The sequence below is a fragment of the Chiloscyllium plagiosum genome, unplaced genomic scaffold, assembly GCF_037043375.1.
Source record: "Chiloscyllium plagiosum isolate Xiang-an unplaced genomic scaffold, Cpla_swu_hap1 HiC_scaffold_24, whole genome shotgun sequence".
NCBI lineage: Eukaryota > Metazoa > Chordata > Chondrichthyes > Orectolobiformes > Hemiscylliidae > Chiloscyllium > Chiloscyllium plagiosum.
In genome coordinates this window covers 31,239,388-31,254,373 of record NW_028270162.1, presented here as the reverse complement: position 1 = coordinate 31,254,373, position 14,986 = coordinate 31,239,388, and the positions used below count along the sequence as shown (strand labels likewise).

Genomic DNA, 14,986 nt, shown 5'->3' with positions numbered 1-14,986 from the left:
AAGGATAATACATAAATTAATTGGCATCTCTCTGTTAACATATTAACCAATTTAATGTGCATATTCAAGATTAGTTATACTTTAAGTCAAAACTAAATCCAAGTGAAAAATGCAATCACTGCTAAGTTATAAATGTGAATGCTGTTAAAGGTGACAGTGTAGTAGTTCAAATGTCATAAGACCAAAATGTAAACTACAGTTGGAGATCTGATGTCAAAATTTATAGTCCAGGTAATGTTTTCTTGAATCATTTTATTTTTTTCAGCCTTTTACACAGTGACAAAACAGTAAAAGCCTCATAAAAGGCCAAATCTTCCCTGCAACAATTAAGTCCATACAGTTCTTGCTTCTTAATTTTATTTCATAGTATATGAACCTTATAAGGAACTGCAGCTGTAAATGTTTAAATAAAGATTATCCAGTAAGCATATATTCATAAATTAGCATTTCAAGAAAGACATTTTCATTTGGGACATTTTAAATGAAGCCACACATTACCACGACTGTGTTGTTTCGGTATAACCGATTTCTGATTATCCCCATTATTGCAGGTTGTTTTTTTTTAAAATAAAACACCCATCACAGGACTTCAATAAGTTGTTAGCTCACTGCAAATTTATTTCACTGATCATTCATGTTCACTCTGTATGATAGAATATGGAATCATACACTTCAAATTGCTTATTGGTATCCTTCTTAAATCACACCATGTGCAACTAACCTCGGCTTTGTAATAAAGCTAAAATGCTGTGGATGCTGGAATTCTGAAACAGACAGACAAAGAATGCTGGAGAAACTCAGCAGCTCTGGAAACATCTCTGGACAGAGAAACAGAATTAATATTTGAAGTGCACCATGACTTTGTCAGCTATGAAATGTGTTGTAAATGTTTCTAAAAAGCTTTTGACAGAGGCAGAAACCTAGTACAAATGACAAAGGGGTTGTTAATGGTGACAAAGAGAAAAAAAGATGCAAAATGTGTGCAAAAGTACGGTGTGAAAGGGAGGGAATGCACCCTCTTTACTAAGGATAAACAAGACTGCTATGTTGGGTGGCAGGGGGGAGCGAGAGAGTCAAAGAAAAGTGGATAACAGACATAAATGTAGTCAGTTTTTGAAGTTTTGAATTCAATATTGAGACATCAAAGCTGGGACTGACCTAAACAGAAAATGGGGTTTTGTTCCTTGGAACATCGCAGCAGGCCAGGACACAAAATGTTAGCATGAGAGCAAGATGGTTTATTGAAATGTCAAAAAAAACTGGGAGGTCAAGGTCATTCCACGAGACAGAGAAGTTGTGTTCTGCAAAGTGTTTACCGAGTCCACGTTTAGTCTCACCAATGTAAAGATGACTGCATTGTGAATGCAGTAGACTAGATTGAAAGAAGTACAAGTGAAATACTGCTTCACCTGAAAGATGTGTTTTTAGACCTTGGGTAATGAGGACAGAGGTGGTGAATGGGCAAGTGTTATATCTCCTGCAGTTGCATGGGAAGGAACTTAACCAGGGTCATGGAGGGAACAAATCCTGCAGAATGCCAACAGTAAAAGGGACAGGGAAGAGGTGTTTGGTGGTGGCATCCTGCTGGAGGTAGTGAGGATGAACCTTTGAATGAGAACACTAGTAGGGTGGAAATCAAGGACAAAGGAACCCCAGCATTGTCCTGGAAAGCACGGGGAGTGATGAGGGCAAATGTATGGGAGATGAAGGCCCTGTAAACCACAAAGTTTTGTTTTTTTTATTGGGGGGGCACTTTCAGTTGCGGAAATGGGAGGTCATATTGGAAGCAACCCAGTGGAAAGCGACAGCAGCAGAATAGGGCGCGAGTCGATGTCATTGACATAACTGTGGAAATTGGTGTGCTTCCTCAGAGACAAACACTGAATACAAGGAAGGAAACAGTCAGATGGACTAGGTGAAGGTGAGAGAAGAATAGAAATTGGAAACAAAATTGATGTTTTTTCCAATTCTGGACAAGAACGGGAAGCAACTCCGAAGACATCATCAATGGATCGGAAAAAGAGCTAAGAGTAGGGGTCTGAGTTGGACTGGAACAAGGAATGTTCCACATTCCACATAAATTCTATTGGGATCCAAATGAAATAATTTGTTAAAAAACTGTAGCTTATTACTGGTCTGTTGCACTTTGGTATTAAAATAATTTAAATGAGACTTGCCTGATAATATGTGATTTCAGGTTTTTTAAGCAACTTAATTTTTGACATTTAACACATTCAACTGTTCTCATTTTATTCAAAAATAATCTGCTCCATTGATTCAAAAGTTAGTTGTCCTGTGACAAGTAGTAAAAAATAATTTTAATTTTTTAGCATGAGCAAATTGAAAACACTGCATTATTTTGAAAAAACCTTTACATAATCATTTCTTGGTGACAGTTAGGTTTCAGTCCGTAGAGGTCTTAGTGACTCCCCAATATGACACGATACGACACAATCCTATTGAAGCCTTCTGGAACTCAATCATGTATATATTTTTAGCTGTATAGACATCCATCCAGTCAAAAATGAAAACTGCAATTATATGCTGCTCATAATATTTATTCCACAAGGTTTTTCATCTATAAATTATATTGACTTTTGTAAACAGTATTTAGTTTCTGCCCAGATACTTTGCTCCAGAACAAGTAGATTTTCACATAAGCTATGAGTTATTGAGAAAATCTTTTAAGCACCTTATAAATTATTAGACTGACATTAAAAATTCCAGATTTTGATATCAATTAAATGTGCAATCAGAAATAATGAGATTTTAATAAATGCTAAATCACACTTGTTGGCGATATCTGCCGTCTCAGTACAGTTCGCATTTGGCCATAATGGCATAGCTGCAATGCTTGCTTTTTATCAATGTATTAAGGTAAATGTGCCTTTATTTTTAAAGACTAATGGACGCTTGCTGTCACACAGTAGGCCACCAAACAGATATGCCCTCATTTTTGGTTTCTACATGATTTTACTGTGTTTAAGCTCATTTCTAAGCTGAGAGTTTGGAAATGCCCTGAAATATAAATCAGTGTCACATCAATTTTAAACAAATAATAAACAAATTTATATCGAACCTGATATTCTGTACTCATTAGATTTGGTACTGTTGTTGTGAATAGTAGATAATTTTTAATGCTACTGGAAAAAGCATAAAATTCCTTTTCACCAAATGGAACTCAACTCAAAAGAAATACATTCAAGTTGTCTGACATTTGTTTTCTTTAGGTTTAGATGAACCACCGTGACAGTCTATTAAATTTTCATCAACCTGTTACAAACCTTGTCAAAGCTCCAAAGTTAATCAAATTCTTGATTGAAATGTAAAACTTCACCTTTTTGCAAAAAGGGAATTACATTTGTTGTTTTACAAGAACATTAAGCGAGCTATACTAATGGGTTTTAATGATCTTAACATTACATATAAATACAGAGTATATCACAGAAGTTTACATACAAAATACTTAGACCAGTACAAGAGAAGAGCAAATGTATTAACAAAGTTAAAAAAAAAATTGGGCAATTTATTAACATTTGTAGTTGTTTGTGATTAAATAAAGAGATATCTCAGTCTGAGAACACACTGGCATCTTAATGTGCCCAGCATTATTTACAAAATGTTGTCAATTAGAAGAAAATCTTAATTCATCCACAAAGTCAACTTTTTCACTAAAGTAGCACAACATATGTTCGTGCACAATCCCAACCTAATGGATTCTCTCCTGGAGATGTTCCATTAAGCATAAGCATTAAATGGATCCCGGGCACTTCCCCTGAATGCAGTGAGACTGAAATATCAGAGTTATTCTGAGTCATGCTTTGCAAATGCAACTACCTAAATTAAAAGAGTGGCAGTGGTTTTAAAGGTAAGTTGTTTTATCTGAGAGGGTCATCAGAGATCGTGCATGGAATTGGGAAAATTATCTTTAAATCAAAATTCAAGCAAATAATTCAATAAACAAAGAGGAAGGGTGAATGAATGATTATTTTAAAAATTTATATTATGCACACAATATCAATTAAATTAAATAATTAAATATTGTAATACACATTCACTTGATATTAATATAACATCTACAAGAGCTGAACAGACAACACATTCAGAATTTATAGGAATATTATGCTTTGTATTTTAAATGGCGCAGTATTAAACTTTTAACTGGAGAACAATCTTTTTAGTTGGTGAGTTCAGACTAAATTTTTATCAAAATTTATTTCCCATCTTTACATTGCAGAATTTCACAAACCAGATATCTCTTATCAAAACATGATAACTGTTTTAATCAAATAACTGATCATGGAGAAACATTTACTCTACAGGTCCACATCCTTTTCTGTCACCTGCCCACCTCATCAACATCATTTTCAGAAAAGGTCCATGATAAAATAAATCACATCAAGAATGGTAACATTTCTCAATGTAGTGTGAAATAATAACACTGAAATTAATCTTCAACAAACTATTTAAAAGGACAATAATTTTAAATCTATACATCGATATTCAAAGTAAATTAGCATTGTCATTTCCTCAAAGAATTTGAGTTCAGAATGCAGCTAGCATCAGATTTCTTAAACATTTGTGCAACAGTTGCAAATCCAACCTCAATGTGCAAGTGTTCAGACCATCACATAAGAGCACAGACAAAATAGGAATATTGTTGCCATGTTCCTCAATGTTATTTTAGCAACTTTCATATATTCATAGCTTTTTCAGTTTATCTTTATTTTTCTGAAATTTTTGATGGACAACTTTAAGAGTAGTAAGAAAGTTCCCAAGGAAGAGCACCAGGAATGTGAGAGCCAGGACAAAAACCTGAGGAGAGTGGAAAACAGGTAAAATATTTTTAAAAAATGACAAAAACACAAGTGCACGGCTTTTAAATTACAAAAGCAAAACAAACCATTATTTAGCCACGTTGTTCCATTTCCTGACCATCACTGCAAGTTTAACAATCTGTGGGACCACCCACACCACAAATGTTTCTACCATTCCCAGCCAAGACTCCCACTCCAAACAGGCATGTCAGCCTTTGGCCAGTGCATTCACACTTTGGAAGTGCAATAATAGAACAACTTGCAAAATGAAAGAAACCATCATACACAAATGACTATCATTTTGGAATGATTTTGAAAATAAATCACATTCCTTGTATTTGAACACCATATTCTGTCCATTAACAAAAATTACATTATTTGAGATTGTTTATTATTAGCAACAGATATGGAGAGGTCAAAGATGGCACGCTGGTGGTATGTTTCATTTAAAGTTACAAACTATTTCATTTTTAAAATGCACTTCTTATACTAACAGTTGGCTCAGATGATGGAATTGATTACCGTTTACTGGGATCAGACAATACACAAATAAATCCATATTACTGCAATTTCAAAGGAAGGGGAAGTATCTCTGTCCAGGTGGACTGTTCAGGCAACGCCAAAGACACAAGGAATTAGAAACTGTTAACACCCATTGCTAGACTATGAGAAGAGACTGAATTATTTATTTGAGATTCAAAGTTTGTGAGAAGATTTGTAGCTCGGGTGCTCGTTGTTGTGGTTCTGTTCGCCGAGCTGGGAATTTGTGTTGCAGACGTTTCGTCCCCTGTCTAGGTGCTATCCTCAGTGCTTGGGAGCCTCCTGTGAAGCGCTTCTGTGATATTTCCTCCGGCATTTATAGTGGTAGATTGCCAACCTACCACTGGTATAGTGGTATATTTGAGATTGCCAACCTGCCTGATGGATATGACTGCAATTACTTGCTGTTAAAAGGCAAACCTGTTGGGCAATTTTTGTGTCTCTCAAATCTATATTGGCTTGGGCTTCAGAGTAAGAAGGTAATTTCATGACTATGCAAAGGTTCCATCAGTGACTTTGTTTCATCAGGCAGTTGTTAGTCTGACATCAATGAAACACTGAATATAAAGTATCATAACTATGAGGAAAAGCTAATACAAAAGATCCAAGTTGCATAAAATTGACTAAAATTAGCAACAGCCTTAAATCTTTAAAGGCCAGGTAAGAAATCAAGTATTTTACTGTAACCTAGTGATATAGTCATATCTCTTACACTAGCTTAATTATACTTAATAAAAAAAATTTCTTGGCGGTTTCCTAAGATATACAGTTTGTCAGAAAGATTACTATTTGTTTTTCAAATGGAAAGACCAGGAGACTATGCTTATATTTACAATTAACTGATCTGCGGCATAAAAAGACGTTACTGGTTATCTAAGGCATGCTACATTATCAGGTACAATGTATGTATTTGCATGCAATGAATGCTAATAGTCTTTTGTGGTAAACCAACTAAAAAAGGTATCACCCAAAATATCTGAAATAGAATAGGTTCTATTAATTGGAACACTTCCAGTCAGAGGTCATGCAGAGAAGGTGAACCTCATGATAGACATACTTGGAAAAAATTTTACCAAAGCAGTAATTTTGATCTGTACTGTACTTACTTGCCATTCCTTGCACCGCTCATGTTGTGCAAGTCCAAAAAGTGTTACCGAATTATATAATTGCCAAAACTACAGAAATAGGATAAACAAAGTAACAAAATTAAATTAACTAAGTACAAATACAGTTAAATCCATTTGTTTTTTCTGTCACAACTTTCTTGTCCTTTTCTGAAGATGTTGAGGCCACATTTCAGCACAGTTCAAATGTGTCTCTTGCAATCATCTTGCAACTAACTCTTTCCAGTTGAAAGTCAGTTCATAATTTGATATAGAGACATCACTGAAGTTCAATCCTGTCCTCTCCCAGTGTGCATTCAGATGTTCAGTTGTAAACTGTGGCCAACCCTATGCAGTTGGCAACAATCTAGTTCTCTAGTTGTCCTCTTAATGAGCAAACCAAACTTTCCAGGAGACAAGTGACAATGTATACTTTTACATAGACATTTTAGTTTGGAGCTAAAGTCAAGAGAGGTTCCTATTTCTTTGCATCACACAACTGACCAGGAATCTCTTCCATTCTTACCACCACTAACATATCTTGGAAGCACTGGAGATGATACTCAGCCTGTTTGGCCATTTCCCTTGGCCAATGGGTTCTGCACAGACACTGGAATCCAGGGCTTCTGGGCCAGAGACAAGGATGTTACCCACTGCACCACCTTAAAGTCATAGGTATCAAAAAGCAATAATCCTAACATTGAAGCTTGAGAATACTACTGTCCACAATCCTCCAGCCTGGAAAACAACAATTCATCACAACTTGCTTTATCTCCTTTAAAGTCAAATTTTTACGTGAGCTGATACTGACCCTGTTATACCATGAGTTCAATGTTTTAGTTTTTTTTAATGTGGTATCTGTTAAGGACTTTCTGAAAGTCCATTAAGACAAGATTCACTTCATCAACATACTCTGTTGCATCATCAAAAATTCAAATTATTTAGTCAAGAATGATGTTGATTTACTTTATTTTACTTGATTTCTTTAATGAAGGCAAATCTCTCCAAGTACCGATTCATTTCCCCCACCCAGTCATAAGGGATTCCAAAACATGATCCACCAGTAATACATTGACCAGTTTGTTGTTGGTTACTTGGAATGTCCTTACACCCTTTCTTGAACAACAGTGCCACATTTGCCACTTTACAATTCTCTGATGCATCCTCTGATGCTGGGAGATTACAGCAAAACCTCTCAGTATCTCTACCATACTTGCCTGAGCAAACTAAGAGTGGTGCTGGAAAAGCACAGCAGGTCAGGCAGCATCTGAGGAGCAGGAAAATCGACGTTTCAGGCAATGCCTCATTCCTGACACAAGTTATTCAAACTAACCAACTTATAGAAGCATAGCTAACCTTTCCAGTACATCTTGCCTGTCAATTTTAATCTAATCCATTGCCTTTGCAATCCCTGCATTGACTGATATTTGGTCAGCCTCCCTTCTTGAGTTAACATCGATACAAAATACTCATTTAAGTTTTCTAACCTTGCTGTGTGCCTACAAGCATCCATCATTTTTTGTCCCAAGTAGGGCCCACTCCATCTCTTACTATTTGCTAACCATACAGCCTGAAAGAAAGATTTTGTGTTCTTTCATGTTAACTGCCATTCAATTCTAACATTCCTATCTTTTTATCCTCAAACTATTTTATTTGGCTGGTTCATACTGTTCCAAAGCTTTATATCTTTGAATATTATTCATTCCCTCCAAAATCAGATTCCATGAAATACATTTGAAAACATTTTCCAAAGACAAAGACAGTTATACTTACATGACCAAAGAAAAGAAACGGAAGAAGAAAAGTTAAACCTCTCCACATCCATGACTGAAATCCTTCTGCAATTATAAATACAGTATGGATAATCAGCATATGAGAGTGGTGTCAATGTGAAAATTCTTAAAATAAAAATGTAAGAATACAAACGTCTGTTTCTTATAGTTAGAGAAAAATAATGATTTCTCCTGCTCTATGTGGTAACTATATACTCTGCTCTTTGGGTTCTTTCTTCATTTATACACAAACAAGAGAAATCATCAACAACTGGAGAGTGTAAGTGTATATGTAAACTAAACTTATTTTCTTGGAATTTGGACAAGATGCCAAGCAGTAAAGTTGGACATTTCCATACTCCAGAAGTGCACCTACTTAAGATGATACATCTCTTGCTTGAATTGAGATGCGACAGTTGACTAAAAAAATTCCTCACTTTTTCTCCGACTGATTCCAACAGAAAGTCCTAAGGGTTGAAATTATACTTTCTCACTACATCCAGGTGAATGCTGTGGAATTTTTATTTGACCTTCAGACACTAGGAATAACATTTTGTACATCATATGCTAAGTACTAATGACAGGAACAATTGTGATATGGTTGAGATTCACTATGTATCCAACTGCATTACCAACTAGGTGCCCAGTTTAAAGCCACAAGAGATCAGTGGGCAAAACTAAAGCATGGAGGATTGGGGGTAATGCACAGATTGAGAACTGTTTATAGTCTATTGACCAGAGTGGGAATAAATGCCAGGTGGCAGGTGGTGACTAGTGGTGAATGACAGGGATCAAGACTTATGCCCCAGTTATTCGTATATATATTTAAATAAATGACTTAGAGGAGAGAACCAAATGTAATATTTTTAGGTTTGCTGACAACACAAAACTGTTGGTGGGGGGGGTTATTAATTCTGAAGATGATGGAAGAGGGCTTCATCTGGACAAGTTGAGTGTTTGGGCAAACACATTGCAGATGCAGTATAATGTAGATAAATGTGAAGTTATACACTTTGGCTTGAAAAGCAGAACTGCGGTGTCTTAATTAAATGTTGAATGTACATAATGTACATAAGAATGTACATTAAATGTTGAATGTACATATCACTCTACATTAGTCAATGGAAGTAAAAAAGATAGGTGTAAGCAACTGGGAAAGCAAATGGTACTTTGGCCTTCACTGCAAAGAGGATGAGAGTTCAGAAGTAGGGATGACTTACTGCAGTGATATAGTGCCTTTGTGAAACAACACTTGGAGTGCAGCAAAAGGTTCACTCGGCTGATACCAGGGATCACAGAACTATTGGAACAGGAGTGATTAATTCGGCTGGGCCTATATTTATAAGACATTAGAAGAACGAGTGGGGCTCTGATTGAAAGAAAATTTTAATAGGGCTAAACAGACAGATGCAGTGAGATAAAACAAAGAACTACAAGTGCTAGAGACTTGAAACAAACAAAAACAGAACAGGGCGGTATGGTGGCTCAGCCTCGGGTGACTGTCTGTGTGGAGTTTGCACATTCTCCCAGTGTCTGCGTAGGTTTCCTCCAGGTACTCTGGTTTCCTCCCACAGTCCAAAGATGTACAGTTCAGGTGAATTGGCCATGCTAAATTGCCCATAGAGTTAGGTGCATTAGTCAGAGGGAAATGGGTCTGGGTGGGTTACTCTTTGGAGGGTCGGTGTGGACTGGTTGGGCCGAAGGGCCTGTTTCCACACTGTAGGGAATCTAATCTAATCTAAAAATACAGCAGGTTCAGAACTATTCTGAAGAAAGATTATAAGACTTAAAACATTTGCTCTATTTTGTCTCCACAAATACTGCTGGACCTGCTGAGTTTCTCCAGTAATTTGTTTTTGTTTGCTCTAGATACAGGGAGGATATTTCCCACATTTGGAGAGTCTAGAACCAGGGTCACAGTCTCAGGAAATGGGGTCAGCCATTTTGGATTGAGATAATGAAACATTTCTTTACTAAGATGATAGTCAATCTGTGGAATTCTCTACCATTGAAGGCTTTGGAGGCCAGGTCACCAAGTATATTCAATTAAAAGTGATTGATAATTTTTAGACATTAAAAGCTTCAAGGGGTATGGAGACAAAGTGATCAGCTATGATCATACTGATGGTGGAGCAGACTTGAAGTGGCAATTGGCTGACTCCTTCTCCTAGTTTCTATTACTATAGAATAATGCTCAGTGAAGATGGTATGACTGATTTACTTAAACAGATTCCGATAATTTTTATTGCAAAACTGCTGTAGTTGATTCAAATTAGGAACTGAGGAAACTTACCAATGCTACATCAAGCATAAGGGAAGACTTTGTAATAAATGAACTTAAATTAAGCAGGTATGTCAAATCTACAAAGTTGGAAACTTTTGTATCTAAGAGGTTACAGGGAAGGCTCCTAGAGTAGTTGGGACTAATAAAACTGAAATGCCAATTCGAACAGATAGTGGGAACATTTGTCATCAACTGAAATAGTTGAAGTTGGCAAAACACCGCTACTACCCCAAGGACAACTGAGGAGAGGAAGTTAAGTACCAGCCTGCCATTGTTGCTCACATCCCTAGAATAAGTAATAATAATTTTAAAAATGTTGATGTGACTCTTGCCACAGGAACTGAAGTAAAATCTAAGACACCTGAAATCTATTCACCACCTCCACACAGGATAACAGTCAACATCGAGCCACTAGTCCATGAAGGATGATGGGCACCAACACCACAACCCCTTACCCTGTGGCTCTGTGTTGCAAATATTCAACGCTGTAGGAAGACAGGTTATTGCTATAGCACATACCTACTGTAAGGTCCATGTGATCTCTTTCCCCCAAGGCCCTCAATCTATAAAGACAGCCACTTTGGTAATAATACTGCAGGAACTGTACACAACCTGCAAGAAAATAGATTCATAAACTTAAGAAATTATGTATAATTCAGGAACACTCCGAGGGCAAAGAAAATACAAGTATCAATGGATATCTGTTTTCATGCTGTACATCTCAATGACTCTACGACTCTATTAGAGGGCTCTAAGTATGCTGACTATGTTGCTTAGAGAACATTGATAACATTTGATATTTTCTAGAGTGTGTTAGTCAAGAACAGAATGATTACTTCCTTATCGTTAAAATCTCATTAGTTGTTGGATACAAACATTCTTCTTGAACCCAAGAACAAGGAAATTGTACAGATGCTTATTTCCCATCAACTGCATCAAAGTATCATTTGTCTTAGATCCCATTGAAAATATTAAACAGTAAAATCAAAATTAACAGCAAGGCATCTTTCCCTGGGCTGGTGAAATGGAAAATTAAATAGGTACAAGTTGCCAGCACAGTTGAAAGGGTGAATGTTGGATTTTGATGTGAAGTCACTCATCTTCAGCACAAGCAGGCTCTTATTGTCACACTTTATGTACAATCCACAGTCCAGAGAATACACCTGATCTAGATGCGTAAAGGAAACTCAAAACTCCATGCAATTTCTTTCTCCATATTTACTTATTTAGAAAGCACTGCTTTTGAAAGCAAACAAATGACACAAAGAAACCAAAGTAATGCTAACTACAGATCTATGTCAGGCTGTCTTTCACCAATTTTATACAATTACTATATGAAGCAAAGTTCTACTAACGTTATTTGGAAAAAAAGACGCCACATTGAGAAGTGAGGCCACAATTATAGTCAGCCTGAGCAGAAATGCAATTCATAACATTCATGCTCCAAATTGATCACCAAAATTTGCATATTGCTACAAGATCAATAAGCAATTGTTCCTTCACCAGAAGTTAGCTCACAAAATTAAGTAACAGAAAACAAAATACTTACTTTGATAAATGGAAAATGCTATAAATTGGCTGCGAAACATCTGATACATTAACCCATTAGGCCTTAAGAATAAAAGAGATGAATATTAACAAAAAAGATTCAGAATTATTTTCTGATCATTTATGTGAGCTCTTAAATCACATTTGCATTCAAATAATCTTTAAAAATAGAAGTTTTTAAGTAGTACTGCAAACTATACTTAAAAATAACCTAGTCCGGTGAATGATTTCTATTTTCCAGTCACTAATTCCACCAACTTCACTTCCTTAATATTTTTACTCACTGCCTGAGTTATCATGGCTTGAGTAGGAGTTATTCTTCATTACTTGAAGCAAAATGACCATTTTATGGGAGAGTCTTTACAAGTTATTTAATTGTGCAAAAAGTAAGAATTAACTATCATTAAAACAGGACTAAATAATTTAGCCACACAGGCCTGTTCTGCTGTTCAATTTGATCACGGCTGATTTGTATTTCAACTCCATTTTGCCAGCTTGCATCCTGATGTCCTAATGTGCTGGGCAATAAAAATCTATTAATCCTAGTTCGAAATGTTCAAATTACCCTAGCTTCAACAGATTTTTGAGGGAAAGCTCCACAACTGCACTAAAAACTTTGCATGAGAGCACACTTCTTGGAGGTTATTTCTGAATGTCTAATGTTAAATTAGAGCTAAGCCAAATGTTCAATTGCTCCTAGAAAAGGAAATAATTTCTAAAAATAAAATCCTTTAATCAACTGAAGCACTTTAGTTAGATAACACTTTAATCTTCTACAGTCAAGGGAATACAATCCTTAAAAAAACATTTCAGCTATCATTCTTGGAGAATCTGCACAACATTCTCTGCAAGGGAATTCTCTTAGTTGAGCACCTGAATGGAGAACTTCAAATGGAATCTATCCATTGACATAACCTTCATCTTTTAATATTCTAACCAACTTGAGATAAAGGCTAAAATTCCAGCTGGTGTCTGCACATGAGCACTTCCAGAATAGTCACAGTATTGTGATCAGTTGTAAAAACATATCGATTAATTATTATTTCCTCAGTTCAGTGAAGTTATAGCTAATTGCAATACTGCACCACTTTGCTGCAACTAGCAAATTCAACACAGACTGAGGATGGAACATTTCCAATGGCATGAGCATGAATAGTACTTACACGCTTAACAGGAGAATGAAAGACTTCGCTGTAAACGTAACTAGATAATGGACCACAAATTTCCCAAAATAATTTAGAACATTCAATGGTGTACTTTTCCCAGGTTCTGGGGGAAACAAAAAAAAACTTACCATGTTAACATTACCCCGGAGAGAAACGTCGACACATAATGATGAGACACCCACCAGCCCTTGATTCTACCAAATAAAGAAACAAAAAAGTGAAGATCAAAGATTATTGAAACCAAATTAACTATTTATTAAGGTCACTTGTAATGTGACATTATGATTCAAGTTTCCAAAGTATCAAAAAGCACTGAAACACATGTAAGCTGTCAGGCACTGCAAGTTAAAAAAAATTAACAAAGAAAAGAAAGCTAGGATTGAATTAAAAATAATTTGTGCATGCCCAATGCAAGAACTTTTAAAAATTAGAAGTTGTAATTTAAGCCATTTCAGAATTAATTCCAGTTATAAAACTGCTAGAAACATGAAATGCCTATGGTGTTCTACATTAGTTCATACATTCTTTATGGGTACCATAATGGTTAACATGACTGAATTTATAATCCAAACACCTGGATTAATAAAACCAAGACACAAATTAAAAATTTACTGAGCAGCTTGGGAATTTAAATTCAGATAATGAATTGAATCTACAATAAAAGCTAATTTCAGTAATGCCAAACATGAAATTATTGGATTGTTGTAAAAAAATCTCTGCTTTACAAACATCTTTTAGGAAAGAAAGCCTGTCTTTACACCATCTGACCTGTATGCAACTTCTTGGCTGATTAAGTCATTCTATGGAAGGCAGGTGTTATAAGGAAAAGTTTCATAATAAATTAAACCAAACCATCCAGCATTGACCCAAGCACTGAAAACATCAAAGATGTATCCAGGCAAGTTAACTCTGCAAGATCCTCTACACCAAATCTGGGGTTGTGTCAACACTGATATAACATACCATTTGAGCAACAGCTTTGTTAATGACGAGTAAGTCCTGCTTGATATTAATGCGAGCATTTATTCCCTTTATAATAACAGGGAAGGTAGGATATGCAAAGCTGCTAATATCACATCATGAATGTCCAGCTTTGATTCTGTGATTGTGGCTCAACATCTCAGGCCTTCGTCACCATACATGTTCTGACGAAAAGGCAGGACAGACCCACGAGAAATGACATGGCAATAATGTGTATAAAGTCACATTATGTGACCGGAAGGAGGTACTCAACACTTGTATTCTGACTCTATCTGGACTCTTGACATCAAGAATGGACCAGTATGTCTTAATCTACCACATGAAGAAACAGTACTCCTTCGTGTGCCACCCAAAAGCAACACAAAAACCAGCAACCACTTTGGGGGTGGGTGGTGAAGAGAGAATTCACAATGAGTTTCAACATCCATCACCAAGAGTGCCATGGTAGCACCACTACCTGAGAAACACAGCCATCATACTGGCAAGCTGCAGACGTTAAACAACTTAACAAAGGCAAAAGCTGCTTGACTTTGTTTACACGAATCAATCCATCTGTCGCAGCTATCTCTGTCCAGGTTAGTATTGGTAGAGTCCTGTCTTGACACGGAGAACATCTTCCTTTGGTGTTGTGTGGCACTTAGTGTGACAAACTGTGATTCAAGACAATTCTGCAACCCAAAACTGGACTCCCATGATACACTGTGGGATACTAGCAACCTTGCATTCCACACTTTACCATTAGCATCAAGCTAGGAGATTAACACTAACTTACTGA

At 36.3% G+C, this 14,986-nt stretch overlaps 1 protein-coding gene across 4 annotated transcripts in view; it reads right to left on the bottom strand.

Moving 5' to 3' along the window:
• Positions 1-235: 235 nt before the first annotated feature.
• The window catches only part of LOC122562676 (transmembrane protein 120B), a 66,791-nt gene continuing 52,040 nt past the window's right edge, over positions 236-14,986 (bottom strand). For all 4 annotated transcript variants that reach the window (XM_088000047.1, XM_043715739.2, XM_088000045.1 and 1 more), the window contains 6 exons: positions 13,359-13,424; positions 12,066-12,127; positions 11,036-11,128; positions 8,234-8,298; positions 6,464-6,532; positions 236-4,815 (listed from right to left, as the gene is read on the bottom strand). In XM_088000047.1, the coding sequence (XP_087856173.1) occupies positions 4,702-4,815; positions 6,464-6,532; positions 8,234-8,298; positions 11,036-11,128; positions 12,066-12,127; positions 13,359-13,424 (469 nt within the window). In that variant the 3' untranslated portion in view covers positions 236-4,701. The remainder of the gene's footprint in view (positions 4,816-6,463; positions 6,533-8,233; positions 8,299-11,035; positions 11,129-12,065; positions 12,128-13,358; positions 13,425-14,986) is intronic.